Source organism: Megalops cyprinoides, chromosome 23, assembly GCF_013368585.1.
Source record: "Megalops cyprinoides isolate fMegCyp1 chromosome 23, fMegCyp1.pri, whole genome shotgun sequence".
In the NCBI taxonomy this organism is placed as follows: Eukaryota; Metazoa; Chordata; class Actinopteri; order Elopiformes; family Megalopidae; genus Megalops; species Megalops cyprinoides.
Window position 1 is genome coordinate 18,116,864 of NC_050605.1, and position 27,939 is coordinate 18,144,802.

Consider the following 27,939-nt stretch of genomic DNA (forward strand, 5'->3'; position numbering starts at 1 on the left):
CATTGCTGTCTCTATTATGGTTACTCTTAAGTCTTTGTGAGTACCCTGTTTATGCAGAATGATCATCTGTGTTTGAGTCGAAGATTGAGGCGCATCGCGCGGCTAAATATGCATGGGCTAATTAAGCAAAGTGCGCGTGGTCAGGGATACAGAGCTGGTTGTCATGACGTCTGACCCTTAAAAGCTATTCACATCGACTAAGCAACCACCTATGAGTGTATGGTTGTCTACCATTTGTCACCATTTTTCACCTAAGACCGAGATGCATACAATGTGGTGAATCCTGAATTTGTACAGCAGTGTGTGTGTGTTTTTACAGTTGTAAACACAGCTAATCAGATAATAAGGATGAATGAATAACGGCATTATTTCTTTGGCACAACAGTTGCGTAACAGCCATAACAAAGCTTCATACAGTTTGCTCAAAGTTACACATGTGTGGATTGTTTTTTTTCTACTGTTTGCAGATTTTATTCTTTAATACAAAATCATTAATGATAAAATAAACCTAGTAAAAAAATGAAGGCCTAGACATTTCATTTTCTCAAGTACAATGAAAGAATGTCTGTAATCCTATTGGATTCTTGATCCTAATTACCAAAAGGATTACTCAAGTGAAATTCTGCTGTAGACATCAAAATTCCCACCAAACTGTGCAAGCTACACATGCTGCGATGTTATCCAGTTTCTATAGTTTATCCTGGCGCAATGACTGGTATGCAAAAAAAATTACTTTTATTTGCCTGTATGTGTGTTCATTCAGAGAGAGGCTATTTTATTGTGGCAATCGAGGGTTTGATGAATAAAACATAAAACAAGACTGTGCCCAGTTTCATTCATTAATCAGTTATTTTAATTACAACTTTAATAGAAGCTAAGTACACAAGCACTACTTTTGTAAATGCAGTCTATATCATGTATGAATAAATGAGTGCTAAGTTGCCTTTTGCTGACAACAATGAGCCAGCTGTTTTGGCCAGCAGTTTGCTAGAAGAGTGGCATTAAGAGAAACAAATCCGGAGGAATTGCTCGGATTTGCATTGAGCTGGAGTGGCGTGGATGGCCTTGACTTGGTTGGCTTCCAAGCTCGGGAGGTGATTCATTGTTGTTGTAGGGTTTTCCAATTTAGCGGGTTGTTGTTGAGGAAACTGGAAATACCAAGAGCATTAGCTGCCTAGAGTACAGTCTGTACCTACTGAACCCACCTATATTTGTAGTATTTCCTTTGTCAGCTCACCTCCATCATTATGAAATGTTCATAAATGTCAGTCATTTTTTTGGCTTGTGTAACCCTCATTGTTTGCACTTGAATTTGTCATTACAGTGCCGTTCTTTTTAATTTTACTGGCTTTTTGAGGCTAATAGAGTTCTGCAAAGCTGTGTGGGAAATTATCCTTTTAATAAAAGACCACATGTGTAATTTTACTTTTCAAATGCTGTTAAGTTCTACTTAATTTGTTCAGGGCTGGCAGTCCCTGTGTAATGCTGGAGTTTTTCAGACTGCATTCCACCAAACTAATGGCATCATCGTTCTTTTGAAGTGCACAGCAAACAGTTTTTTTCTTTTTCTTTTTTTTTTTTGAAGAGAGGAGAAGAGGGTCACATGCTTCAATTATCTTCTTACAGGAGTGCGTGCATCAATGCCAAGAAATTTCATTAGGGAAACTTCGCCCAAGGAAAACGATATCTTTCTCTGGAGGATGGACCCACTCGCTAAGGAGGGGTGGTCACCCGGAAGCAGACCCTGCTCTTCAAGAGGCCAACGCTCCTGCTTTTCCAACCTCAAGGTATGGGGACCGAATCGTCCAATCGGTGATGACTTTCTGATGGCTTCTACACTGACAAAAAACCTAAGAAACAACAACATTCCTTTTGATAATTCCACCCAGGAAGAGCATGAGAGATTGCTAACATTAGACCTTGTTTCCTGCCTTAGTACCATGCTTTGTGATGTTATGAGGGCAGCACTACCTTTAGCTGTAGCCCCCAGTCTCCCTTCAAACAGACAAAGAGAGGGGAACAGTTGAGTGTTTGAGCTTGTTAACCATGATGATTATTTCAAAAAAAAAAAAAAAAGCCTTTGGACCCCATTGTCAGAATGAAACTCTCCTCAGTCAATCAGTACAGTTTAATTAAATAGTTCTTTATTGCACAAAATTCAACAATCTCCCTCACACCAGTTACAAATATGCCCCTCACACACACAATGAGAAGATGAAGCTTCACGTACTCCATAATGAGTAAAGCTATCAAGTGCTGTAGATCATTATCCCATATGTATCAAAAAAGGCTCACTAGAGGAAAACACTACAAAATCCCCGACACACACACACATACACTGCTGTTTTTCACACAGCCTCAACTGCCCCATCAATATCCATTCACTGGTCCATTCACTCATCTGATGAGCTGATATTACAGTGCTTTTCACTCCAGCTCCTCTCTGGCTGACACACATTGTACACCTCCATTAGGCTCATAATGACACATCTCAGATCAGGGACTTCCCGTGAAATCTGTGACTTATCAGAGTTTCCTTCCCCTGTGATTTCTAGATGATGTATTTGCTTTCCAGTGACTTAAATAGCTCACATGTTATTCATTATATGGTCGTGTGTTTCCTGAAGCAATTCAGGCCAGACTACCTTGCTCAGTTGGCCTACCTAGGAATAGATCCTGCAACCTTGTGGCCATTGGCTCATTTCCCTTACTTCTATGTCTTATCTGTCACCTTAAACCCCTGACTCTAACCAGCAGCACAGCTGTCTTTGATTCCTTACCTAAATTTAGTTTTCAATCAGGCAAAAGTTTAAGACACAGAGAGCTGCGCTTCTGAAAGGTGAAAACCACGTGAAAGTGTTTAAGCTAGATGTATCCAGACCTCATTATTCCTATTGGCCACTGACATGGTGTTTGCATGGTGCATACAGAGGTAAATGTTTTTCCTGCACTTCATTGTCAAACACCTATTGAGGTTTTTCCAGAAAAAAAAAAGTTAAAAAAAAAAATAAGTAAAAGTGAAAATTAAAAAAAAAGTAAAATTTTGACATCAGCTTATATTCAGGTATGCATTTAGAAAAATAACTCTAATGATAGTGATAATATTTAAACACAGGTGACATTTCAAAGCTTTCTGTATTGATAAAATGCTTTGGCACCTTCAGAGACCAGCCTTTGGTGGCTTGAATAGGGCTTTATTGAAAATAGCTGCAGCATGTCTCAAATGCTGTTATGCTTCCTAACACATGTAGTTATATATTCAGATAGGAACCATTAACCCTTTGCACGGTGATCCAACTCCTCCCATTAGGCAGATGTTGGGCAGTTTAAAAAAGAAAGGGTGAATGATTTTCTCACAACACCACAGCAAAACGTCTTGACTGGCCAAAAGACAGCAACACAAGGAGGTTCTGAAGAATAGTGGTTCAATAACAGACAGCTGTTTAAAAATGCAGTTAAATGCAATTAAACAAATGATCCATTTTCTCATATCAAAATTGTTTTGTAATACTATTCTAGGCAGCAGCCCGCGCTAAAATACATTAATTAGGCAAACGCCAATTAGGCTGTGCGGTGGTGCTGGTGTGAAGAAAAGATAACAATCCACCCATTGTCCCATTGAGTGTTTCTGTAATGTGAGGACAGCAGCCGTATTGTTGTTGCTGTGCCAGTAACTTTGATTGCTGATATCGTGAAGCTCCAGTCTCTTTCTCACTCCCATAAATCACCAGTGCGCCCCCCCCCCCCCCCCCAACCCTCTCCCCGGGTCCAAACGCCTGCCATTGCTTGTCACATTCACACCTTGTTCACAGGTGAAAAGTGGTTAGATTGAAGGAAAGTCTTGAGTTGGAATGATAAAATCGATGCACATTCGACCAGGAAAAACATGGACCTCCCGCTGTTGTGGCCAGTGGTGTGTTCGGCGGTAGCATAATTATTTAAAAGGCCATTACATTTAGTGTTTAATGAACACAAGTGGGTGGGCGCTTAAATGGCTTTTCACAGCAGCAAATGCAGTTATATGAAGGTTGAGGCAGATTGTTATGGTCAGGTGGTTTCAATTGGACCCGCACCCATTAAGCTAGCTAGCATAAAGAGAGTTTTTTTTTGGTTTGTTTGCTTGTTTTTCTTTGCTTTAGAGTCGATGCTGTGCAGATGCTGCTTGTCTTTTTTTTGGGCTGAAGAATCCCACACTGCTGATCTTTGATTCATTTTTGAGTGCTTGTTACTGCTCAGCTGGAACCAGTAACATCAGCATTTGTCACTTTTTATTGAGTATCTAACCCCCTTTTTCCCACGTACAGGCACTGATACTGCATACAAATAACATGGCTGTGTTGTGGTAATGGTCACAAATGTTGTGGGCCCCCTTTTAACTTACCAGACACAGTGGCTTTCATTGCTATGGAGCTGGGTGTGGAGGGGAGAGAGGACAATTCTGCTTGCTGGTTGCCTGAAGTCACTTTACTACATTACTTTACATTATTGTCATTTTATTAGACACTCTTATCTAGAGTGACTTACACAGGTTAGTTTTTATGTGTAATCCATTTCTACTGCTGGATATTTACTGAGGCAACTGTGGGTTAAGTACCTTGCCCAAGGGAACAGCAGCAGTGTCCCACACTGTTGCCTACAGAATATTTCACCCTCGCTAGGCTAGAATCCCACCCCCCGGGAGGGTGTTCTGGGTGCAAATAGCCGCCACGCACCTGAACGCCCAGAGCATCCCTTCCCGAAAAAAAAAAAGCGGCCCGTTCGTCATGCGGTGAACAGCCTCTGCACGGAAAGCCTGCCCGGGGGGGCTCCTCGCGTGAGAAGGGCTGAACGGCTTTGCATGGAAAGGCTGTATTTTTGCCAGCACTTTATGGGACGAGATAAGCAGGCGATAACAGCAGAGGTGTCAGGCAGGTGACAGGCTCGATGATTCTGTGTGGCGTGCGGTCAAGAACAGCGGCTCACCTGTGGAATTCCACATGGGGGACGGTGGTCAATGCCATCACAATGGCTGTAGTACTGTGCTGTTTGTGACAGCTAGCTGTCACAGTGGCTGTAGTACTGTGCTCTTAGTTGTGGGGCTGTTGATGTGCTCTGCTTGCTGGGGGTGCGTGTGTGTGAAGGGGCGTGTGGTAGTGGGTGGTGCAGGGTGGGGCAGGGAGGGGGGGGGGGGGGGGGGCTTTTGTAAGAACAGTCTGTGCTCAGGGTCACAGGTTTCAGGGTGAATAATGCCTCTGTGAAATGACAGCCTCTGACGCAGGCATGCCCTCTGGGGTTTCAATTTCAATTCCACAGAGCGACTGGAGACAACGCATCTCTTTGCTGTGTCACAGACCGAAACAAGCTGTTTTATTGCCCTCATAACCTTCTCTTTTTTCTGTGCCCAAGGCCCCCCTGACACATGCATTCTCCTGTGACCCCCGAAAACCGAAAATATCAGTACATTCGTTAATAAGATTAATGGTTATTGTTATCTCACTATCTGACACTGTAGTCGTAATTATTTACTGGCCAGGGATGAATTTGAGTGCCCTTTGCCCTTTAATGGAGTGAATCAGGAGGGGTGTGTTGGAACGCCCTTCCTTTTTAATGCATTGAATCATTAGAGATGAGACTGGTTCCCTCAATGGGTACCATAGACAGGCACATCATGCTTTGTGGGTAGCAGCAAGTATCCCTCTCTTAGCATTACATTACATTATTGACATTTAGCAGACACTCTTATTTAGCGTGACTTACATAGGTTACAATTTTTTACATGTTGCCCATTTATACAGCTGGATATTTACTGAGGCAATTCTGGGTTAAGTACCTTGCCCAAGGGTGCAACAGCAGCAGTGCTGCAGGACGGAGTTGAACCGGCAACCTTTTGGTTACGAGTCCTGCTCTTTACCACTATGCTACACTACCACCCCGTGTGAGAAGCCCTGCATCCATGCCGTCCCTGTCAATCTGTGGAGGGAGGCAGAGAGCGAACTGATTGGGTGTTCCCTGTGGGCCAGCATCTGGCTAATAGTGACTGCCGAGCTACAACCGGAAGAGCCAAAAAACTTAGTGTACCCCTGTTTGATGGTTAACTCCCTGGGCTTCTCTTTTTTTAGTGTTTTGCGCTATTAGCAGATAAGGATCACTCACGAGCAGGAGAAATTCCCATGCTGGTAAATCATCGGCTTAAAGGTAAGGTCAAAAGGTAAGCCCCCCCTCTCTGTGGATCTTCTTCCCGGCCCCGATTGGGTCAGACCCCAGTGATCCAGAGGGAGGGGAAACAAGGGAGTTACTCTCTGAAGAGGCGTGGGACGGGGATCTATTTCATGTTCAAAGTCCCTTCCGCCCCCAGACGGGGTCACTGAATTAGGAGCCCCTCTCTCACCCCGAAACCCATGGAAGGGGGACACCCCGATGCTGATTAGTCCCGGGAGGATAGCGCAGAAAATGAAAAACAAGCTGGTGCCACAGCTTGTGAACCGAACCCATAAAAACGACTTCACTTCCAGTGTGAATTACGACTGAGGGACGGAGAGAACAGGCCGGAGCTCGCCACAATTGGGAAAGAACAGAGAAGTATCTCGATCCAATTTTAAAATGTTACATGGAGCTCGTAAAATGCAAAGCTCCTTTAATGTCTGCTGTCTGTGGCAGGTCGCGGTGAAATATTAGCGGCGTGAAGTTTGAGTTAGAGGCAAGACAATGAGTTTTGCGCCTGGGCTTGCAACCCAAGGGCCTTCCTGAAGTGGTGTAATGCAAGCATATGGCGGTCACCATCACAGCTGAAGGCACCGGCAGCACGAAAAACCAATTAACCATGGGTGCATTACGCAGTGTTGATTTAGAGGTGTAACATTTTGGGGGTAAAAAATTCAGTCCAGTGGTACAGATGTTGGTTTTGTGGAAGAGAAGCTCCTTTGAAAATGAGCCAGTTGCATTATACATCCCAAAACTATCTATGGACTGTATCTCTGACAAAAGGCCTGGAGGGCATTTGATTGCCTTACAAAAATTCTCTTGACATTATACTGGGGTAGAAGAAAACCAGAACAGGAGGCTTGTTCTCACTGAGGGATTAAACCTGCATTAGACAATAATGAAAACAAGCCGCTTAATAACAGATTATCTGTTAAAGCAGCAAAATAAAAAAAACAACAACTATTTCTAGGAAATTCGACCAAGCTGGGTGTGGTTTTAGGCCTCCAGTGTCTGCCTCCCCCTTAAGCATAGCAGAATAAATCTCACAGTGTGGTGCTTTTTTTTTTTTAAAAAAAAAAAGAAAATCTCTAGAGCTTTCTTGCTTGTTTTCTTTTTTTTCCACGAAGCGGGGTTAGGAACGTGCCGTTTTCACGTGAGCCATACCTCACCTACGGTATTTGCGAGTGAGCTGGACGTGCCCCTACTAAAAAGGGCGCTGGACACAATGAGCACAATAGCTAACTGAAAGTATAAATAGAGTGGTCAAAAGAAAGGGCACATTGTAACTCATGGCACAGCAACGGCCGGCAAAAGCCGATTAGCGCTGTGCTAAGGGAGGTGGCTGCACTCACTCTGATTTTTAGAAATGTGAGCGGGGTCTCACTTGCGTGATGTTCAGGACCTGGTACAACGAGTATCGACAGGCAGGTCGCAAACCTTTTTGTCAGGTGGCAGTGAAATGAATCATGGTGAGGACGTATGCTTGTGGAGCTAATGTTATAAGTGCCTCGGATTCAGCTTTCAGAAACGGTCGAATTTTACTCTTTGAAAGTGCTGCAGCTTGACATTGACATTGATAAAATAAATGTATGGAATCTTCCTACTGAGACTAACCCATACAAAAAATTGTATATTGATAATATATTTTCAGCTCTGACGGTATATTGAAACTATGTAAACTATTGCCATTTTGGTATACTGCAATATATGTCTGCTTTGCATTCATATTTGTAAAATGTATTGTAATATATTCTTGGTCTGAACAACACATTTCACAGTATATTATCATATATTTCATCTTCATATTACTGGGGAGCATTATCATTGCACCCACTGTGTTGCAAGAATATTACATTCGAATAGTCTGTATGTTACCACACTGTGCTGTGACATATTAATTGTGTGCATATTAATTTGTATAACATAACATGCACATTTCCACTATGTAACAATCCCCTCATTAACATCAATTCATGTTGTGACAGTGGGTTAAAAAACACTCCCATTGTAATATTTTTGTCATGTGAACAAAATGCTAATTTTTAGTTTTTGTTAGAAACTGAATGCTTTTGTTAGCTGGGTGAAAGCAGGTATGGGCCCTGCTGGACTGTTCTTTCTGACACCATTAATTAATTGTGATACCAGCAATGTGCAGCAGTTGTATTACAGCAGCACATGCCAAACACTCTAGCTCCATAGAGGATTCGTGCACATGCTTGCAGGGGCTTTAGCAACAGTCTATACCCCTTTGCGCAAAAATGGCTCCAATGGGGAAGTTGCAGGAGGGCATCTTGAGTGTGCTGGGAAGAGCTGACTTCGAAGTCTGAGGCAGAGTTTTGGGCGCAGGTGTTTATTGCAGCGTATTTGAAGACAGGTTTTACGGCGCATGTAATGTGATCTGATTGGTGGCTCAGAGGAAGTGCCCCCGCAGGAATGTGGAGAATTTGCTCCCAGTATATTTGGGCAGAATTCCTGAGAACTTTTCTGAGTCAGGCTGAGTCAGAGTATGTCAGAGCCGTACTGCTTGTCAGCATAGCCGAACAGTGTTGTATCTCTTCCAAAAGACTGTACCGCTTCCAGAAAATAATGCTTGCTTCTGAAAGGAAATAGTCTACATGTCATGTTGTAACCTTTAAATATTCAAATAAGATTTCACCATTACTGTACTTTTAAACAGCCACACCAAATCTTGAATGATCTTTAAATATCTGTGACGTACCTTTAAAGGTATATTATACCACTTTGCGCCCAAAATCAAGTGACATCATGAGAAAGCAAATTACAGGCAGGCCCTTTTTCAAGGTAGATCAGTTTAAAATCATTTGAGTTTATGACATTTTTGACATTTATGAGAGAGAGAGCCTGGGTAGTGAGGAACAGCGCTTGCAAGCCAAAGTGAAGTAAAAAAAAAATTCTGAAAAGGCCAGAAAGATTTTTGTTTGATTTTTTTTTTTTGTAGTTTGTTGATTTCTTTCAGTGAACTCACAGATAGGTGTTTAATAAACACCCTGAACGTCTGTCCACAGACTGGTTGCAGCTTCCTGTTCTCTATTATTCCTGAATGCCACATGGTGCCACGTATGTCACAACACGTATGAGTATCACATGTCACAACGCTGAATATATAATATATATATAATATTTGTATTAATTTGTAGATCTGTTTTACAGTGTTAATGTCCTATGAATATTTGACTTAATGCCATTTTATATAGCCATTTATTGTGGAAAATATAGAGCAGGAACATAATCTCCGCTGTCACAGTTTGGTGTAAGACAAAGCTTCCTGGAGCACATTGTGTCTTAAAAGTGGGGACTGTTACAAGCACATGAGAAATAAGCTGCCGATTGGCGTACATCAAAATTCACGTTTTCAAAATGTACTTCTGATATGCTCAGGCATTGTAGTTTGATTAATGAAAATTGATATTTACAGCTTGGTACAGTTTTGGCATTCCCAGATAAAAGTGGCATACCAACAACCAATATGTTAACTTTTGCTTTTTTCATACCTGCTTGGTATTTATTAACAGTTTTAGCATAGAAGTACTTGGATGAGAAAGAACATATTTGTTTGCTAACCATATGAATATGAAGACAATAAATACAAAGTGGAGTGAATGGTTTAAATTAATGCAAAAATGAGACATTGTGGCTTGGTTATCAAGAACACCTGACTACTGGAAAGGCAATGCTCTTGTAATTCGTAATTCGTCTCATTGTTTTGTAGTAGACAGGAGTGGTTGAGTTTTCTTGCCTGTTCTCTGTATGATTGCTAGCCTATACAGCTGTTTACTTATTCTCCATAGGGTTTGTATCTTTGTTACCACTACTGTAGCTGGCTTCGCCTCTCTAACATTTTGATTTTGCATTTCATTATCTGTCTTCATTAACATATTCTTCCTAGCATCAGAGGTAGAAAGGAAGACAGTCGTGTTTTAGTATGCCTGCTATCCTTAGTGTTCCCCCACACAGAGATTGTCCCACACCTTGAAATGTTGAAATGTGTTAATTGGCAATTAGGTTTTCTGTCCTAAGACGCATTACAGAAACTTAGAAGTGCATGAGACAGTCAACAGTACTGCACCTTAATGCGCGATTTACCATAAACAATCTCAAATTAATCATGTCTCCATTTGCCCTGTAGAATAGCACATTTAATAAATAAAACACATTTATACAGTTCATTTCACTTAGAAACGTATCCTTTTTTTCCCCTTGGCAAGAAGAATAAATTGACGAAAGAGAACTAACTCTTGTTATTTCATTTTGAGTTGGGGTCATGTTGTCCTTGTGGGTTCTGTTTCTCTCTTTCTTGACCCCACAGTGAGACTCATACACAAATAGTCTAGAAAGTATTGGGAAGAGATGTGTAGTGCAATGCTTTAATTACAAGCAGTCCAGTTGTTAAAATTGATTTCGCATATATAATACAGTACAAGTATTCAGCATTGTGACATGCACTTGTTTGGTAATGACAGGTCTCAGAGGACAGCGAGACGAAAAAAATGACAGAACAAAAAAAAAAAACTTTCTTCTCAGCCCCCTCTCAGCTGATGTGCTGCACGTCAGAGGCAGGACTTTGTCATCTGCTTCCAATTTCTGAATTAAGCGTCTCCCATTCAGGGTCAGCCAATTAGCTGAAAGTCTCCTGGACGCGGAGCCGGCTGAGGCCTCCAGCCCCACGGCGCTCCTGTCAGTTTCCCCCTTCGGGGTCTCTGTTCTGGAGGGCTCGGTGCCGAAGCCCCTTGGTGCGGTGAACAATAGGGGGACGTGATGGGGCATGACTAGGCCCCTGTGACCCAGTTTGAAAATGCGGGTTTACAAAAAGAGCTATAAAAACCCCAGAAACAAGGGTCGTATTCTTCTGCGGCTACCGCCTGCCCAGATGATAATTACCAGAGATAATTGATTGTTTTTTCTGACAGAGGTGTGTGTGTGTGTACGTGTGTGTGTGTGTGTGTGTGTGTGTGTGTGTGTGTCAGTGGGGATGGTGGTGGTGGTGGGGGGGGGGGGGGGGGGGTGGGGGTTGGGGGGGTTGACAGCACCGGCCCCCAGTGGCCCAACCTTTTTTGTACAAAGTTTGGTTTCATTACTGATGTGCATGGGAAACATACCAATGTGCTGAGGTGAAAAATAATGAATTGGATGCTCTTTCAGTGTGTCCAGCTAAGATGTTTGGTTTTCACATTATCTGGGTAAGGGTGGACCTCGAAAAGAGTCGTCATTGAGTGAATTTGGGGGGGGGGGGGGTGGCTGGCAGTGACTTTGGACTGGCAGTGACGAGCAATAATTAAAGTGAGGCTTCAGCAGCAGAAAGTGGGCATTCCTATTGCTAAAAGAACTCATAGCTGTTGGTTTCCACATCAGCCTGATGCTGTGTTTCTATGGCGATGTTTCCCATGTGGTATGGTGCCAACCAAACACTGTTTTCATTTCATAGCTAGAGACTTCTCACTGTAGTACAAGAGGGGTCAAGGCTGAGGTAGCAAAGGAAATACACCAGTGATTTCCGGTCCCAGCAGAGCCACCACCCACTCTGTTTTACAGATCAGCCTAGATCTCTTTACTTTGTGAGTCTTTTTTTCAGCAAGACTGGTACTAAACAATAAGAGAAATGAATAATTGATGAACATTTTAGCAAAGTTTGTCCTCCTTACACTCCATTGAGACTGTTTCCCATGTGTACTGATTCTTTGGTTAATAACCAATCAAAAATCACTGCTTTTTATATTATCTGCAAATAATACTCACTTGAAGATGAATAACTGGATGAATAATCTTTCCTCCACATCTGTGTGGTATTTATGTGCAGGGAAAGTAAAGGTAATTGCTTGTTCCCATAACAAGACACATCTTTTAGATCAGCTTTGATTTGTTGTTAGATGTTCATCAGGTAGGAGGGCAGTAGTGAAGTCACCTCGCATTAATTCCTGCTGAAACCAGACACATCCACACGCCCCCCCCAAACACGCTGTATTTCCAAAAGGTACATTGTGTAACCACAGGAACCACCAGGCATCTCTGCTTCTTCATTGGTGTTTATTCACCGTCTAAACACAAAGTACCCAGCTTTACAGGGTTGGTAGAGACAAAGCACCAACAGGCGCTCAGGAGGAACCTCTTTCTACACAGGAGACACACCGGGGCAGCTAGTTTGCGCGGCTCCGACCGAACCTGAAGGGATGCGAGTTCAGGAGCTGCTCGTCACCTTTGTTATTCTGGGCGTTTCGCTAAGATTGTTGGATTTATGGGGTGCCACGCGGCCGGCGGGGAATTTGAAACCCCGGGCTGTGATTAATTCGCTTCTCTTTTCTCAGAGCCCTGCCACCCCGTTCCCCGAGCGCACGAGACACAGAGCACCCAGTGGGGCGGGGCGGGGGGGTCCAAAGGAGAGTCCTCCTTTGACTGTGCCAGATGCAATCCCGGGGGTCCTTATATTATTGGGCATTTTCATTTTTTTGCCTCCAAATAAGGCAGATTCTGCTATGATGCACAGCTCAAAAAAGTCAGTTTCATATCTTTTCAAAAATATAGTCAAAAATTCCTCCTAAATACCTTATATTTAGAGTAAAGTTCTGCCCCAAATTGTTATTATTACTGTTTATAACTAATGCTGATGCAGTAAAGAATAGACACCTCCAAACATCACCAAACAGGTTTTTAAATTAGAAATGTACCTGAATGAAAGATGATGAATCACCCATCTGTTTTAATCAGTCATTTATTTTTCAATAAAAATAAAACACCCTCAGAACAGATATTTATATATTATTTGAGAGGGAACAAATGGTAAACGTGTCCTTGTATATTTCTGTATAACTCCTTACGTATCCCTCTTTTGCTGAAGAACGGTGGAACAGACGGGTCTTTGGAGGGGCCGTATGACTGAGAATAGCCGCTGAAAATAGGCATGCCTCTTTGATGCCTCCCATGCCACCCCCCCCTACCCCCTGCCACTCTGATTTTATTTTCATTCCTGAGAGCAGACTGACACAGATGCTCACCTGTTTCCAATTACCATCCCTGAGTCACTGGCCGGGGCCTTGCGGTTTGGTGCGTCAAACGCGCAAGATTATTCTTCCTAATCCCCTCTTTGTCCAGGTTCCCCCCATTGTGTTTCATCGCCGTGGAGACGGGCCCCCCCAGTCTGCCTCACACTCTGCAAACACACGTTTTCCAACTCATCCTCGCTCTCTCTCTGCATCCCTCTCTCTCTCTCTCTCTCTCCTTCGCAATCTCTCTATCTTTTTTGGGTACAGTAGCTCCCCCTTATCCGCGGTGGGATATGATACAAGATCCCCAGCAGATGCCTGAAACCGCGGATAGTATCGAACCCTATATATACCGAGACGGCTACTAAGTGACTAACGGGCGGGTAGCGTATACAGCGTAGATACGCTGGACAAAAGGATGATCCATGTCCCCGGCGGGACGGAGCGAGATTTCATCACGCTACTCAGAACAGCGCACAATTTAAAACTTTTGAATTGCGTATTTCTGGAATTTTCCATTTAATATTTTCGGACCGCGGTTGACCGCGGGTAACTGAAACCGCGGAAAGCGAAACTGTGGATAAGGGGGGTCCACTGTATATCCTTCTTACTCTTAATTTGCATTGCATATAAATCAATACTCAAAGAAAACAGCTTGATTGAAAAGTCGGTGAGATTGAGAGGAAGGTGATGCAGAGTGATGCAATGTTCACTATTACAACGAACCTTTTAAGCATTTTGAATGAAGGGCAGTTAAAAGTCTCTTGTCTCTCTTTCCCTCTTTTTCTAGATGTTCCTTGGGGCCTTGTCCTTTGCCTATTTCGCTAAGGCCTTATCCGGGAGCTATATGAAAAGCACAATAACCCAGCTGGAGAGGCGCTTTGATATTCCTAGCTACTTAATAGGAGTTATAGATGGAAGCTTTGAAATAGGTTGGTATTGTTTTTAATATGCATTACTGGTGTCCCCAGTAAACTATTTTTATGCACTGATGTTTAAAAAAAAACATTGTGGATGGGCCATGTATGCATCCTCTAGAAAAAATGAACTACTCTTGGAATGGACTGTTACTGTTATCAATATATTCAGCTGTACGTCAGTTAGGTCAGACATTTTGAAAAGGGCAAGACATTCAAAAGTATTTTTGGGTTGTTGAAATTAAATATATCCAACACTGGCCACTGAAAGAAAAACCACAGCTGTTACCAACATTCTTCAACAAGAAGAATGACCACCATTATCTGGAGAGAGATGTGTAAAATATCAATGTCAAGAGCAGTGCACAGAGCACAGGCATAAAGTGGAGTCATAAACCTACTGAGAGCCACTGTTCCACTGAGTCACTTTGTGTCAAACTAGTGAAAGCTTCCTGAACGCCATAATGAATGGCGATACCATAGGCTGTCAATAAATGACTTTAATGATCCAAACTAAACCTATGCTCCCTATTGGAAAACACTGTGGTTGGTTCAAGGCTGATAACACTTGATAGTTCCATTCATGTTGGGATAGAGGGCCCGAGCTCTACAGACATTGCGCTGGAGCACAGACGTAACTCAGCAAGGGAGGGCAGGTGTTAATTGCTCCCTCTTTCTTTTGAGATTACACTGGCCAAGTGCTAACAACTGCAGGTCACTGTGGCTTTCAGACCAACCTCCCCATTCAAGATCCCAGAGGCCACTGGTTCTGCATTCACATTTCAGCAAGCAGAGTTTCCATGGGAACAGAGCAGTGGTTCCAGGAGCATCACAGATCTTCTTTCAGTGAGCTGGGTCAGCCATGGAGTCTATATTATTTGTTTTTCCTGGCTGTCGCAGGCAAATCGCTTGTGTCCCTGAAAAACAGTGGAAGACCACCGGGGAGCAAGGGTTCAGAGCGGCTATATTTGACTGGCGAGCTTCGCATGGACTTTGTGCCATGTCTCCAGACGGAAGGACTTCCCTATGCAACTTTTGTGGAAAACGCCCAATGTGAACAATGGAGCGGTGCACACACAAAATGCAAAACCAATGTGCTGACCTTTCGATCTGGTCCTTTCCACCGCGGATGTAATGTTCTGCGCCAAGGTTTCAAGTGCTACCTGATTTCCTGGTGACTCAGTGCGGAACCCTGCATGGTTCAGCCAAACAACGGCCCGTGAAGAGTGGGACAGCATCGAGCGCAACCTTGAAAAGCAACAGCAGACCGCAGACAGAGGAGACTATCTGTTGGGCTTTTTCACCAAGCCTTTTCACCTGTTTTCATGCACCGGTGCTGCCAGTTGGCCAGTGCTCAATAGCTGTTGCGACATTCTAAAAAAAAAAAGAAAAGCAAAGTGTTCTAAACCACGTTGTCCTCACATTCCAGGTCTGGATTCTGGCCGATGTCATGTTTCTGGCCGAGGTGCTTCAATCAGCAGTGGTGGTACTGTGTTGAGGTTTAGGTGATCTGTCTCCTCACCTGCTCATCTGAAACGTTTTCTCGTGCGTTTTCCCCAGGTAATTTGCTGGTGATAGCGTTTGTGAGTTACTTTGGGGCCAAGCTACACAGGCCAAAGATCATTGCGATTGGTTGTCTTCTAATGTCTATCGGGACATTCCTAATTGCGATGCCACACTTCATTATTGGACGGTGAGTAGGTCTGAGCAGTTCACACAAAACCCTTATTAATTTCTCAGAACTTGGACAATGGATGGAGACTTGTCAGATTAGATTCGTGTCAATGGTCCCATTATTACTATTATTTTACATTACTTTCTGCCATTATGATTAAATGAGCGGGTGATTTTTTTAGATTCACACGCTGTCTCCATCTCTAACTTGTTATGTGTATGTTATTATCTAAACCTTAGCTCTTTTCATTAGAGAATTTGAAATTACAGAACAGGCATAACGGTACATTATAACAAAGGTGTTATCACCCACGTAGTGTCACAGCTGAATGTTTAACAGGAAGTATTTACTCAGTACAATCAGCACAGTACATCAATACATTGGTGTTTCAAACAACTGCTGACATCAACACACTGACATTTAAACTAACCACAAATGTCAACACACTGACATTTAAAAGATCTGCGAATGTCAACACATCAGCACTGTATAGACATTGGATCTCATGTTAGGTGTTTGGCAGGCTGGTTGCCGCTGTGCGCTGCTCTCAGGAATCACATTGGTTCAAGGTGCCTGGGTGACAGGGCATGTTTCATTTGCTGGGAGCTGGCTGTGAGATTATCAAAGACATAGTTGATTACTCTGTGAAAATTTGACCTTGGAAAGCAGAAAGGGCACTGTGTAAATGACCAGCTGAAGCAGTATGGGACTAGCTGTGCATGCAAATTGTTGCCAATGTACTGTATATATCTATACTCAGTATACCCTTTTCTTGTTATTGTTCTGAATTCCTTCGACCTGTCTGGTTATCTAATGGTGCACGATGCTTTTTCCTCCTCCCCTGCTAAACAGTCACATTGGTGTTTTGTACGCAGCTATAAGTTCGAAACGTCAATTAGATCTTCAGTGAACTCAACCAATAACCTCTCTCCATGTCCAGCAAGCTCACCTGACCCTCTGCCTGCAGGTGATAGGCCCTCTATACTGCCCAGTGCAGGTAAGATGTCATGCACCCGTACATTTTTGCTAATGCTGATCTATTCTCATGTCCCTGCCAAAATGTTGAGCACAGTCCTCCAGTGGGTCTCCCGAGTTTGGATTTGTTTGGTGTAGTGTGATCTATGGAGGGACCGACACAAACTCAATCCAAGCAACACACAGTATAGAAGTCAACATGGATATATGGATATATGCTGTCTGAATATTGCAATGTGATGTCTGGGGAGATAGGGACAACAAATACAGATTAGAATTGAACTGACTTCCTGATTACTTTTGTGTAAAGAAAACCAGTCACGTCATTGTCAAAGTCATGCAAGACGATAACGTTGTGCTGTATATTTGCTCAGGTTACCTATGTGCATGGTTTCCACAACTATCTATTCTAGAGAATGTTTGCTTGAATGAATGCACGCATCAATAAAAAATTACTGGTGATACAACACTGATGTTCAGTGTTTTGGTGTTATATTGGGTTACTAGAATGTCTCCTGCAGCCTGTTTAGAAGATAACTAAATTATCAAAATTCCTTCATGGACTAGACTCCAAGATAAGGCAAGACAAGGCAGGTTTTGGTGTTATTTGGGGCAAACACTGACTTTTTTGGCAGTAGGAACATTTTTACAACTATGATGGTAATGATAATGATAACAACTACAGTGTGACTGTTGTCTAATGTCTAAAGGCATTAAGGGAATGAAGGCCTGTCACTAGAAGGATTTTTGTCACACTTTCTATATCACTCGCAATATTTCCGTTAGAATGTCAAATTGAATTCAGCACAACACGTCTTGTGGTTTAGCAATGACTTGAATTCATCTTTCATACAAAAAAGAGGGTTCTTTAACAGAGTCACTGAGCAACTCATTTAAACCAGTTACTTTGCATTTTCCCCAAACAGTCATCTTAATAAAAATGTTCAGTATTTTTCGTGAAGTCAGCTGACATTCATCTCAATTCTGTAATTAATGTCTGTCTTTAAGTGCCTTTTCATAAAGTCACACAGAGTTGTAAAGTGACTCTTTTAATGTCACATAACTTCAGGATAAAAAAAGATAAAAAATAAACTGCCTGTTTATCCTCTTCTGTCTCTCTCGCCCATCTAAGGGTGTGTACGGGAGTCCAGCTTCTCCATGTGGATCTATGTTTTCCTGGGAAACGTGTTGCGTGGAATCGGTGAGACCCCAGTGCAGCCGCTGGGAATCTCGTACATAGATGATTACGCCCGCGAGGAAAACGCAGCCTTCTACATAGGTACCGCATCCTTGCCCACACAAAGAAAGAGAGAGCAAGAAACATGTGGTAGTGCATAGTGACTCAATGTGCTCATTGGTAGGTGTATGGTGCACTACTTTCAGATGGCTATCAGTCACGTTATTTGCCACATTTTTTTCTTGATGTGTCATTACCACCTTAGAGCATTGGTTAGTTTTAAACATCAGCCATTAAATATCCTTAAATTCTAGAGAAAGCAGAGGCCAAGATTTTTCAAACTGCTGTTGGCAATAGCTTGGGTTGCTGTGATGCTCATGCTGGCTTATGTTTTATGTTCCAGGCTGCGTTCAGACAATTTCCATAATTGGCCCGGTGTTTGGATATTTACTGGGATCTCTGTGTGCCAAAATATATGTGGACATTGGATTTGTAGACATGGGTGAGTACAGGAGTGACAATTACAGTACAGAAGGCTGTGCTTTCCCATTGACACTATGCTGTCCAACTCACACTAAAATATTATGTTGTAAGGTTATCTTGTTGAAACTATCCTTTCTGAACCACAAGTACTGCATGCTACCTAGGATCTGGAGTGGTGCTGTGTTTTGTATTTCCTCTAAAACCCAAATGACTCATTGTAATTTAATTGATTATATCATGTTTAATTACGCTAAATGACCATGTGACCTATGTAGTCAGCATGTAATGATTTGCAGAAGACCTAAACAATTTATGAGTTATGCAATGTTATGAAAATTCTTGGCTGACTCTTCTGAAAGACCTGCAGCAGGAAATGTTTGTTCCTGTTTAATCAGGTTTAACATGCTTTAGACAAGTCCAGAAAACATGATCTGAGAGCCCATCTCATTAAATACTTCAGTTAATTATTCTGTATCTGTGGCTGGGTGAAATCTCGAACTACTCTGGCCCTCAACGACTTGAGTTTGTCTAGACTATACACTCTCTCGCATTGCATTGCAAGACTCTAGAACATAAACTCTCCCAGCATGCTTTGCTGGGTTCTGCCACTCCAGCACATAAATCTTTCCTAGCATGATTTACTGTGTCCCATTGCTGTCGACCTTGCTGTGCTGTGTTTTGCTACCCTAGACTCCAGATTACATTCTTTCTCCCAGCATGCTTTGCTGTCCTTCCCTCCCCACAGACAGTATCACGATTACCCCGGGTGACGCTCGTTGGGTGGGGGCCTGGTGGCTGGGGTACCTCATCGCGGGGGTGATCACCCTCCTCTCAGCTATCCCTTTCTGGTTCCTGCCCAAGTCCCTGCCCATGCCAGAGACCCAGCGAGATTCCAAATGCTCCCCCGAGCAGTCCTGCTTCATCAAAGACTCTCCACACAGAGAGCAGAAGTATAGGGCAGAAGAACCTGCTAACTTCCTGGAAATGGCAAAAGGTGAAGGACAGTAATCACAGTTTTCATTTCATACCTGCAGTATTAGCCTCTGCACGCAGTATACAACATGGATGAGAGGGGTTGTGGTATATAGTGGGTAGTTAAGGGATCTTGCATTACGACCTGAGGGTTGCAAGTTCAAGTTCCAGGTTATCGTTCTGCTGTTGATGATTTTTTTTGCTTATGCTGTACTCTGCCTCACTTGTAAGCTGCTTTGGATAAAAGCATCTGTCAAATGAATGCATGTAAATGTGAATGTAAATGATGTTCTACTTATCCATAATTGCTTCAGCAATATCTTACAGTATGTAAAATGTAAACTAAATAAGTTGCCATGGATAAGACCATCTGCTTATCAAGTTATTAGTGTAATTCTTAAAATTACAGACATGTTGATAGAATGGTTTTGATGATGACAGTAACCCTTTAATAATGGTATCCTGTATCAACTATTCACATTTTTTATCAATTTTAAAAGCAGTTTTTGAGACCTCTGCTGCTTAATGTGCATAGTGTATTCTTCAGCTTCCATGCAATAATGATTACTACTAACAGTAAAACTCATTCTTTTCATAGAGTTTCTGCCATCACTGAAAAACCTGTTTGGAAATCCTGTGTACTTCATCTATCTCTGTGTGACCATCATCCAGTTCAACTCCCTGATCGGCATGGTCACGTACAAGCCCAAATACATTGAGCAACATTATGGCCAATCAGCATCGAGAGCAAACTTCCTAATGGGTGTGTAACTTCATTTTTGTTTTCCTGATCATTTTTCATACGAGTTATGACATTCTGGTGATAATTGCGCTGGTAAAACATATAATGAAAAGAACAGTACATCCCTGAATCTGTGAATTAATTCAGTCTGTTAAATATGTTCACAGACTGCTGTGAGCAAGATGAATTGTCTTGGGTTTTTTTGTAAATCAGCTTTAATGTTTTTACCCTTTCATGCCATTTAGTGAAAGATTTATGGCTCGTATTTTTAAAAGGTAATGTAAGTAGGCCATTAAATCTCTGTAAATCCGAAACTGACATTAGGCTTTCGCTTCAACATGAAAGAGCATGTTTTAATTAGGGCCAGTAATGGCTCTACTCTGTGAAATATGGAATTTCAACCACTACGATTGTGCAGTGATGTACAGCTGATGTGGTGACATGGCTTATTCATGTACCCTTCTGCCGTACTCTGCGTACTCTCCTTTCAACCGTCAAAGTGTTTTTTTATTTTTTTTTTTTTATATAAACCATTCAACCGTTTTTCATCTCTCCTGTCTCGATCTCATGGCTTTAAGCATGGATGAGATGACTTTGATATAAATGAGGGTGCAGTGTCTTTGGTCCTGTTGGGAAGTGAGTGTTCTTGGCACCAGTCAAGCTGGGGAGTGTGTAGCGACCTGAACTCGCTCTGCCGTCACAGGTGTCATCAACATCCCCGCGGTGGCCCTGGGGATATTCTCCGGGGGCGTGATCATGAAGAAATTTAAGCTGAGCATCATGGGAGCAGCCAAATTCGCCTTCGGGACCTCCCTCCTGGGCTACTTCCTGTCCCTCTTCTTCTTCGCCATGGGCTGCGAGAACTCCAAGTTTGCAGGGATAACCATGTCTTATAAGGGGTAGGTCTGCAAATGTTTGGGAGATGGGCCTCTTACCCAAAGGCTGTTGGTTTGATTGCCAGAAAGAGCACCATATATCTGCCACTGAAGTAATAAATGTCCAGTTGAATAAATTAGTAATATCTAAAAATATGAGATGTGTTATTTGCCCTGGATGAGCAAAAAATGTAATGCAGAAAGCAAAGAATCTTGTCTCAAGCACCGCGGGAGTTGGGCCAATTTAAGTCAGTGCTGTTCTGTAGTGATATTCACTGCCGTTTGTGACTTTTAATAATTGACTATTCATTTGTTAGTTGTAGTGCCAAGTCAGTCGTGCTTTAAGTAAACAGTGCACATTTCGACTGGTGTGTCGTCAAACTTTACATTGTTGTCAGTCTGCCGTATTGGTTGTCACTCTTACAAATCGTCTCCTCTGTTAAATGCAAGGATTCAGAATGATGCATCTCAGAGATGTTGGCAGCTAATGACCAACTAACTGTCTCGCTCCCTCTGCGTGCCGTCACGAAGAGTGGATGGAATATCCTACCATGAGAGGGCGCTGTTTGCAGACTGCAACTCTGGGTGCCTGTGCTCTGAGAAAGAGTGGGACCCCGTGTGTGGAGAGAATGGGATGACATACATCTCGCCTTGTCTGGCAGGTTGCCAGTCATCCAGCGGATCTGGGAAAAGCACTGTAAGAAGCCCTCCTGCTGCTGCAACTGTATGTGTTTCACATTGTATTAATTATGGTGTTATATATAAAAACCCTATACTGCAGATGTGACGAGTGTTCCAGGGAAAGGCCTTTATGTGTGAGTGTTCGAGACAGTTACACTTTCAAAATATGAACACATCTCCACAGAAAATGAAATGGTTTCTGAGAGAACTAAAAGTGACCTGTAAAAATGCTTACATAGATGAAATTCAATTGGCAAATATTTATCATTTTTTGTTTGCCTCATTTTTTTCAGGCACTCTGTCCAGTTTAGGAATACTTGAAGACTGAAACACCTTTCATATCAGGACAGTTGTTAGCTCTTTTTGTTAGGTCAGATATTAAAACCTGCCAAGCATTACATTTACATTTTAAGGTGAACTAAAGTACCCACTGGGCAGTTTTGCTTTACTAATAAAATCTTTTGTTTGCAATTACCTCTTGACAAATAACCCAATTTGCTTGTATGAAAAGAAATAGAGGCTAGAGATCTGCATATTTAAACAACTGCAGATCATTACAAGAGTTCTCTAGTAAATCTTTAACTAGCTAGTAAATTTAACTTTCCCCTCGGGAGAAACACGTTAGGTTTGACTTGGCAGTGCACATGTTTTCAGTCCAAATGTGAAAGACCAGTACGCTAGTACAATAGAAGACATAACGCACACCAGTAATTCAGCAAATGTACTGCATTAAACATTTACTGCCTCATATTTATTTTTAGCAATGAATTCTTTAAGTGTTTCAGTAAGCAGTACATCTACAGAGTCTTGTGCTTGTTCTGTATTAAAAAATAAAATTAAAAAGACAGAGCAGTCTTTCAGATATGACTTAGTCAGTCACAAGAACCTCAAACAGCTGCTGAAAATGATCTCTGTGGATGGCTTCAAAAAAGACAAAATGACTTTGACAAGACCTCAAAAAATGAGATGAGAGACAAGAAAGAAAGTTTCTGGTATGAGTAATTAAGAGATAAGAATCATGTTAAAGTGCACGGTTTAAACATGGATCCTTTACACACAAAGTGTATGTACTGACCAGCTAAATAAATGAAGTTATAAACAGACCTCTCTCTGTCGGCTTCCTGCTAGTGCTGCAGCTGTATCTTTCCTTTGCTCTGCCTCTTGCCAAAAGAGTTTTGACACATATTTTACCCTTCTGGACAGAACAGTGTGTTGTAATTATAAAAACGTGTTGTAATTACAAAAATACTTGATTTCCTGTGATACCTTTAAACTGATTTAAAGTGCGTGTTCAGGAAAATGACATTCAGTTGAGAAAACAAGATTCAATTCCCAAAGATCCGGTTCAGAGAGGGGTTTCCAGGAACATATTGTGTTGCAGATGGACTACCTGTAACAGACCATGTGGGTGCTCCTGGTTCTGGGACTTGAAACCCCAGAGTCAATACATAATTTTCAGTATAAATCAGTCCTCTGCAGTGATAATGGGACATTACTGTAACTACACTATAAATCTACTGTGGCGGTACTGTAAATCTAATGTAACTCTAAACTAAATCAACTGTAAATCCACTGTAGGTCCACCGCAAATCTAATTTAATGCTACTTTGACTGAGCTGCGCTGTAAATCTATTGTAACTCTACTGAAATTCTGATTTGACTGTAGTTTGACCGCATCACAGTGTAAATCTACCATAACTATACAGTTTTATGACTTGTTTGGTCCATACATTGTGGCCCTGCTGTATCTTAGTTTGGTACTGAGTATGCAGCAGGACTGCATGATGCAGTATCTCTGTTCAGTGCTCATGGTGAGCCGTGATGCGGTGTCCTCTCAGTCTCCTCTCACCTGCGCCCCCAGGTATTCGAGCACTGCAGGTGCGTGGCAGCGGCGATGGTGGCGTCCGGTGCGGGATCCGGGAACCTCACGGCCACAGTGGGGCACTGTCAGGACCGGGAGGGGTGCGACCGGGTCTTCCCCTACTTCCTGGCCCTCTCCGTCATCAGCTCCTTCATCATCTCGCTGGGTGGGACGCCGGGCTATGTGTTCCTCATCAGGTCAGCGCGCGGTGATCAGCAGCGCCACCTAGTGCAAAAGGGCCGTCTGATCGCCATGACAACCTGTGGGGCACCCTGATGATGCGCACAATGGTCTTAGGGCGTGAAGACTTGGCCTTATTCTGGCACTCTTTAAGGAACTGTTTAAGTAAAAGAAAGCTATGAAAATGATTTGATTGGAGCATTCATCAGAACAGGTTTATATTTTTTCCTGCCAGCTATCGTGTGCTAGAAAACCAGAGCATACACGGAAATACACTGAAAAATTCTGAGCATTCAGTGGCAACTGAGAATAATAATCATAAGAAGGAGTCTGAACATGTGCCCTTTTTATGAACACTGTCACTCCCTCCAATGCAGTGCTGGCTGGCGCAAACACACATTCAAACGAATGCATCACTAAAGCATATGCTCATTTAAATTTGCATAATGTCTGTTCACGACTCTTCTGAGTTACAGTATCAGATGTGTCTACAGTTACGTGTGATCAGTGATGACTCGGGATAGATGAGAAATTCTGAACATGCACTCAATGTGACAGCAAATATGGCCACACTATAGCTCCAGTTATAAGCAGCAATTTTAGCATGTACTATTTCTGTACACACACACACTGACATACACACATTCTCATGCACACACACACATACACACACACACACACAAGCACAGTGATAGTGTGTGAGTCTCTTGGATACACGAAACTGGATCAGCTGACCGTGTTGGAATGCATCTCCTGTCTAGGACAAATTAGGTTAGTGTCTGTTCCTGCTTGCCTTCATTTGGGTCAGCGTATGTCTGCGACCCTCTGCTTTCTCAAACTGGTCCTGTTTTGAATGACCAAAGAAGCTGTCTTAGTTGTTCTAATGAGAGTGTATTCTGAAAGCATCATTTCATGTGCTTGTCTGAGTAACCTGCCACAACAGACCAGAAGCTAGCCCTGCCTTCCTCTGACAGTAGAGGTCTCCTTTCCAAGCTCTGACACTGTACCTTCAAAAAGTGAAGGTATTGTGGTCAGAACTCACTAACCATGTTGTCAGCTACTGGGTTTGAGCTGTTACATAATAAAACAGAGTATGGGAACCAATATTCCTTTTGACATTTGCTGATGTTTAGAGGATATATTTTTTATACTGGGAAACAGGAAGGTCAAAATAAATTACTTTATAAGAGTTTACTGAATTACTTTATGAGAGTGTGCTTGCTTGTTTTGCATCTGTTTATATTTTCCTTAATATGATTATATCTTTCCTTTCAATCATTTTTGCTATTTTATTGTTACCACATTGTTTGGCCACACCTGATTAAGATAATGGGAAATATGCATTCAAAGACATTTTGATCTGGAGACTTATATAAAATATAAAATAGTTTTGATTTGTGTAAACACTTTTTTGGTCACTGCATAATTCCATTCGTGTGGCTTCATAGTGTTGTTATCGTTACTATCATTCTAAAATGTGGGAAATAGTAAAATAAAGAAAAACCCTTCTATGAGTAGATGTGTCCAAACTTTTGACTGGTACTCTACATGTGTACTGTACAGAAATTTGTTTATTTATTGTGATGGTTTTGTCTGTACAGGTGTATCAAACCAGAGTTTAAATCCTTAGCATTGGGATTGCACACTTTGGCCACTCGAACCCTTGGTGAGTCCTGTGGAATTTTTTTGATAAAACATGACACAATTAGTGATTAACGCTTAAATTAATGCTGATCGTGCTTTATCTAAACCGTCAGAAGCCTGGGACTGTCTGCCAGTGGAGCCTTTTGTGTAATCATCAAACTGAAACTTCAGTCGTTCAAAATCTGTCAGATGATTATTACGCAATGATATGAACTTGTTCAGACTAGGCCTAACATCTACCACACACCTGTCTACTGTTTATTTTTTAAACATGCATGTGCCCTTACTGCAAGGAGAGTCGCATGTAAGCAGATAGATTCAGTTCAGGGCAAAAGATTAATTTATTCTGCCTCCCAGACAGGTGTAGTGTCTGTATCTTGAAACGTTTTTGGGGAGTGTCTGTTAACTGAAGGTTTTCCCTCTCTGCTGGGCGTGACCGCAGCGGGAATCCCAGCCCCGATATACTTCGGCGCCATCATCGACACCACATGCCTGAAGTGGGGACACAAGAGGTGTGGAGGGAGAGGGGCCTGCAGGATCTACAACACCACAGCCTACAGGTATTCTCACCTGACACTCTTCTGTAAAAATGCAGTTTCATCCAATATTGCTCTGCTAATGTACTGTCTATCACCTGACACCCCTCTGTAAAAATGCAGTCATTACATTACAGGCAGTTAGCAGAGGCTTTTATCCAGAGTGACTTACGTAGATTACGTAGATTTTTAACATGTTACCTATTTATACAGCTGGATATTTACTGAGGCAATTCTGTTAAGTACCATTTAAGTACCTTTTCCATGGGTACACCAGCAGTGTCTCCTCAGGGAATCAAACCAGCAACCTTCCAGTTACAAGCCCTATGCATTACCACTATGCTACACTGCTGCCAATATAGTTGTCTAAATATTGCTCTGCTAAAGTACTGTCAATCGCCTGACATTCCTCTGCTACAGGGCTGTCTGTCACCTGACACCCCTCTTCTAAACTGCTGTCAGTCACCAGACACTCTTCTGTAAAATTGCAGTCATTCAGCCAACAGGGCTCTGCTGAAGCACTGTCAGTCACCCAGCACTGCTGCCAAAGTGCTTTCATTCACATCACACTCCAGGTTCTGTCTGTCACCTGACACTTCTCTGCTAAAGGACTGTCAGTCACTTACCGCTGCTCTGCTTAAGTATCGTCATGCGTGTAATGTGGTCTGCTTCTGTCACTTACATATCACTGACAGCGATGCAGTTCAACTGTGTTAGACCTACTGCATAATGCTGTATGTAGTTTGACCAATCAGTCCTAGCAAAACTTGTAGAGGGATCTAGTTGAATCTAGAGAGAGCCACATCCCGTAAGTGGTGACACTATTGCACAGGAAACACCTTGGGGAGTTTTAGGCTGTTCACAGTATCCGAGAGTCTGTCACATGAAAACGGAGACAGCAACCTGTACATGTGTCCATGTAGTATCATCTTCCACAAGGTCAAAAATGGGGAAAAGCAGCACTGCTCTCAGAAGTACAAGTCTCAGAAAGAGGCAGGCGCATCATCTTGGCATGACGGGAGTATTTACACTGAACAGATGCACATGTCACACTGTCAAGATATCAAAAAAAATTGTATGACATGGTGGTTGATAGCTCTGATTGGAATGAGCTTTGGCTCTCTTTTCACAGACAGCAGGTCTTTAATCCAACATTTACACCAGAGCTTCCTCTCACTCCACCACCCAGAGCTCCTCCTTGTGTGTGGTGCTGTATTTAGACAGCTGATGGCTGGATTTTATATAGGCAACTAGAATTAGATACGGGGAGCAAGTGAAGATATTCCTATAATGCTGTCTGATAGGCAGAGCACAGTGGTGAGCGTGAAAAAATGTCAAAATCAAGCAGAGAGGAGCAGACCGCTGCTAATCAGCTAAAACTCTGCAGCTGGCCCAGATCACAGCATTGATGGGACTATACTCAGTACGTAGATCACGAGACCATTTTGTTGGTTTGGGGTCTCAAGGCCCCTATTTTTGCCTGATTGAAAAGATTGGTGATGCCACCCTGACCGCGCTCTCTCTCTCCCTCTCTCTCTCTCTCTCTCTCTCTCTCTCTCTCTCTCTCTCTCTCCCTCTCTCACACTCTCTCTCCCCCCTCCTTTCCCCCTCTCTCTTTCTCTCTCTCTCTTCCCCCCCCCCCGCCTCCCTCTATCACTTTCTCTCTCTCTCTGCCCCCCCCTCTCTTACTCCCTCCCCGTTCCCCCCCCGCCCCCTCGCTCTCAGGATAGTGTACCTGGGCCTGACGCTGGGGTTACGGACTGTCTCTTTCTTCCTGTGCGTGCCGGGATTCCTGCTGCTCCAGACGCACATCCGCAAAGAGGAGAAGAGTGCCCTGGAGAATGGGGGGTCGGAGGTCGAGTCTCTGAGGAAGGAGGAGCCTATCTCCCTGCACTGTGACCAGTTTTTACGGTCCACAGGTTACAACCCCGACAGGGAGACGCGGTTGTGATTTCCGGAACGTCCCCCCCCCCCCATTTCCCGAAGCGTGCGAGACGTGCGAGGAAGCCCTTGGTCGCAACCAACCGTAGGACATAAATTATGTAT

The 27,939-nt window shown here is 42.8% G+C and overlaps 1 protein-coding gene across 1 annotated transcript; it reads left to right on the plus strand.

Moving 5' to 3' along the window:
• Positions 1-1,737: 1,737 nt before the first annotated feature.
• Positions 1,738-27,939, plus strand: LOC118770213 (solute carrier organic anion transporter family member 1C1-like). The gene is made up of 13 exons (XM_036517752.1): positions 1,738-1,787; positions 15,653-15,785; positions 16,643-16,764; positions 17,875-18,021; positions 18,323-18,421; positions 19,148-19,396; positions 19,973-20,137; positions 20,820-21,015; positions 21,523-21,688; positions 23,534-23,730; positions 25,315-25,379; positions 25,800-25,917; positions 27,619-27,939. The coding sequence occupies exons 2-13, from the start codon at positions 15,736-15,738 to the stop codon at positions 27,842-27,844; spliced, it is 1,800 nt and encodes a 599-aa protein (XP_036373645.1). The 5' UTR covers positions 1,738-1,787; positions 15,653-15,735; the 3' UTR covers positions 27,845-27,939.

Bases quoted from the DNA above. Each gene is read 5' to 3' on its own strand.
- LOC118770213 (XM_036517752.1), top strand. From the start codon at position 15,736: ATGTCTATCGGGACATTCCTAATTGCGATGCCACACTTCATTATTGGA. The intron at 21,689-23,533 runs GTAAGAAGCCCT...CTGCGCCCCCAG, and splicing joins GCGGATCTGGGAAAAGCACT to GTATTCGAGCACTGCAGGTG. The intron at 23,731-25,314 runs GTCAGCGCGCGG...TTGTCTGTACAG, and splicing joins GGCTATGTGTTCCTCATCAG to GTGTATCAAACCAGAGTTTA.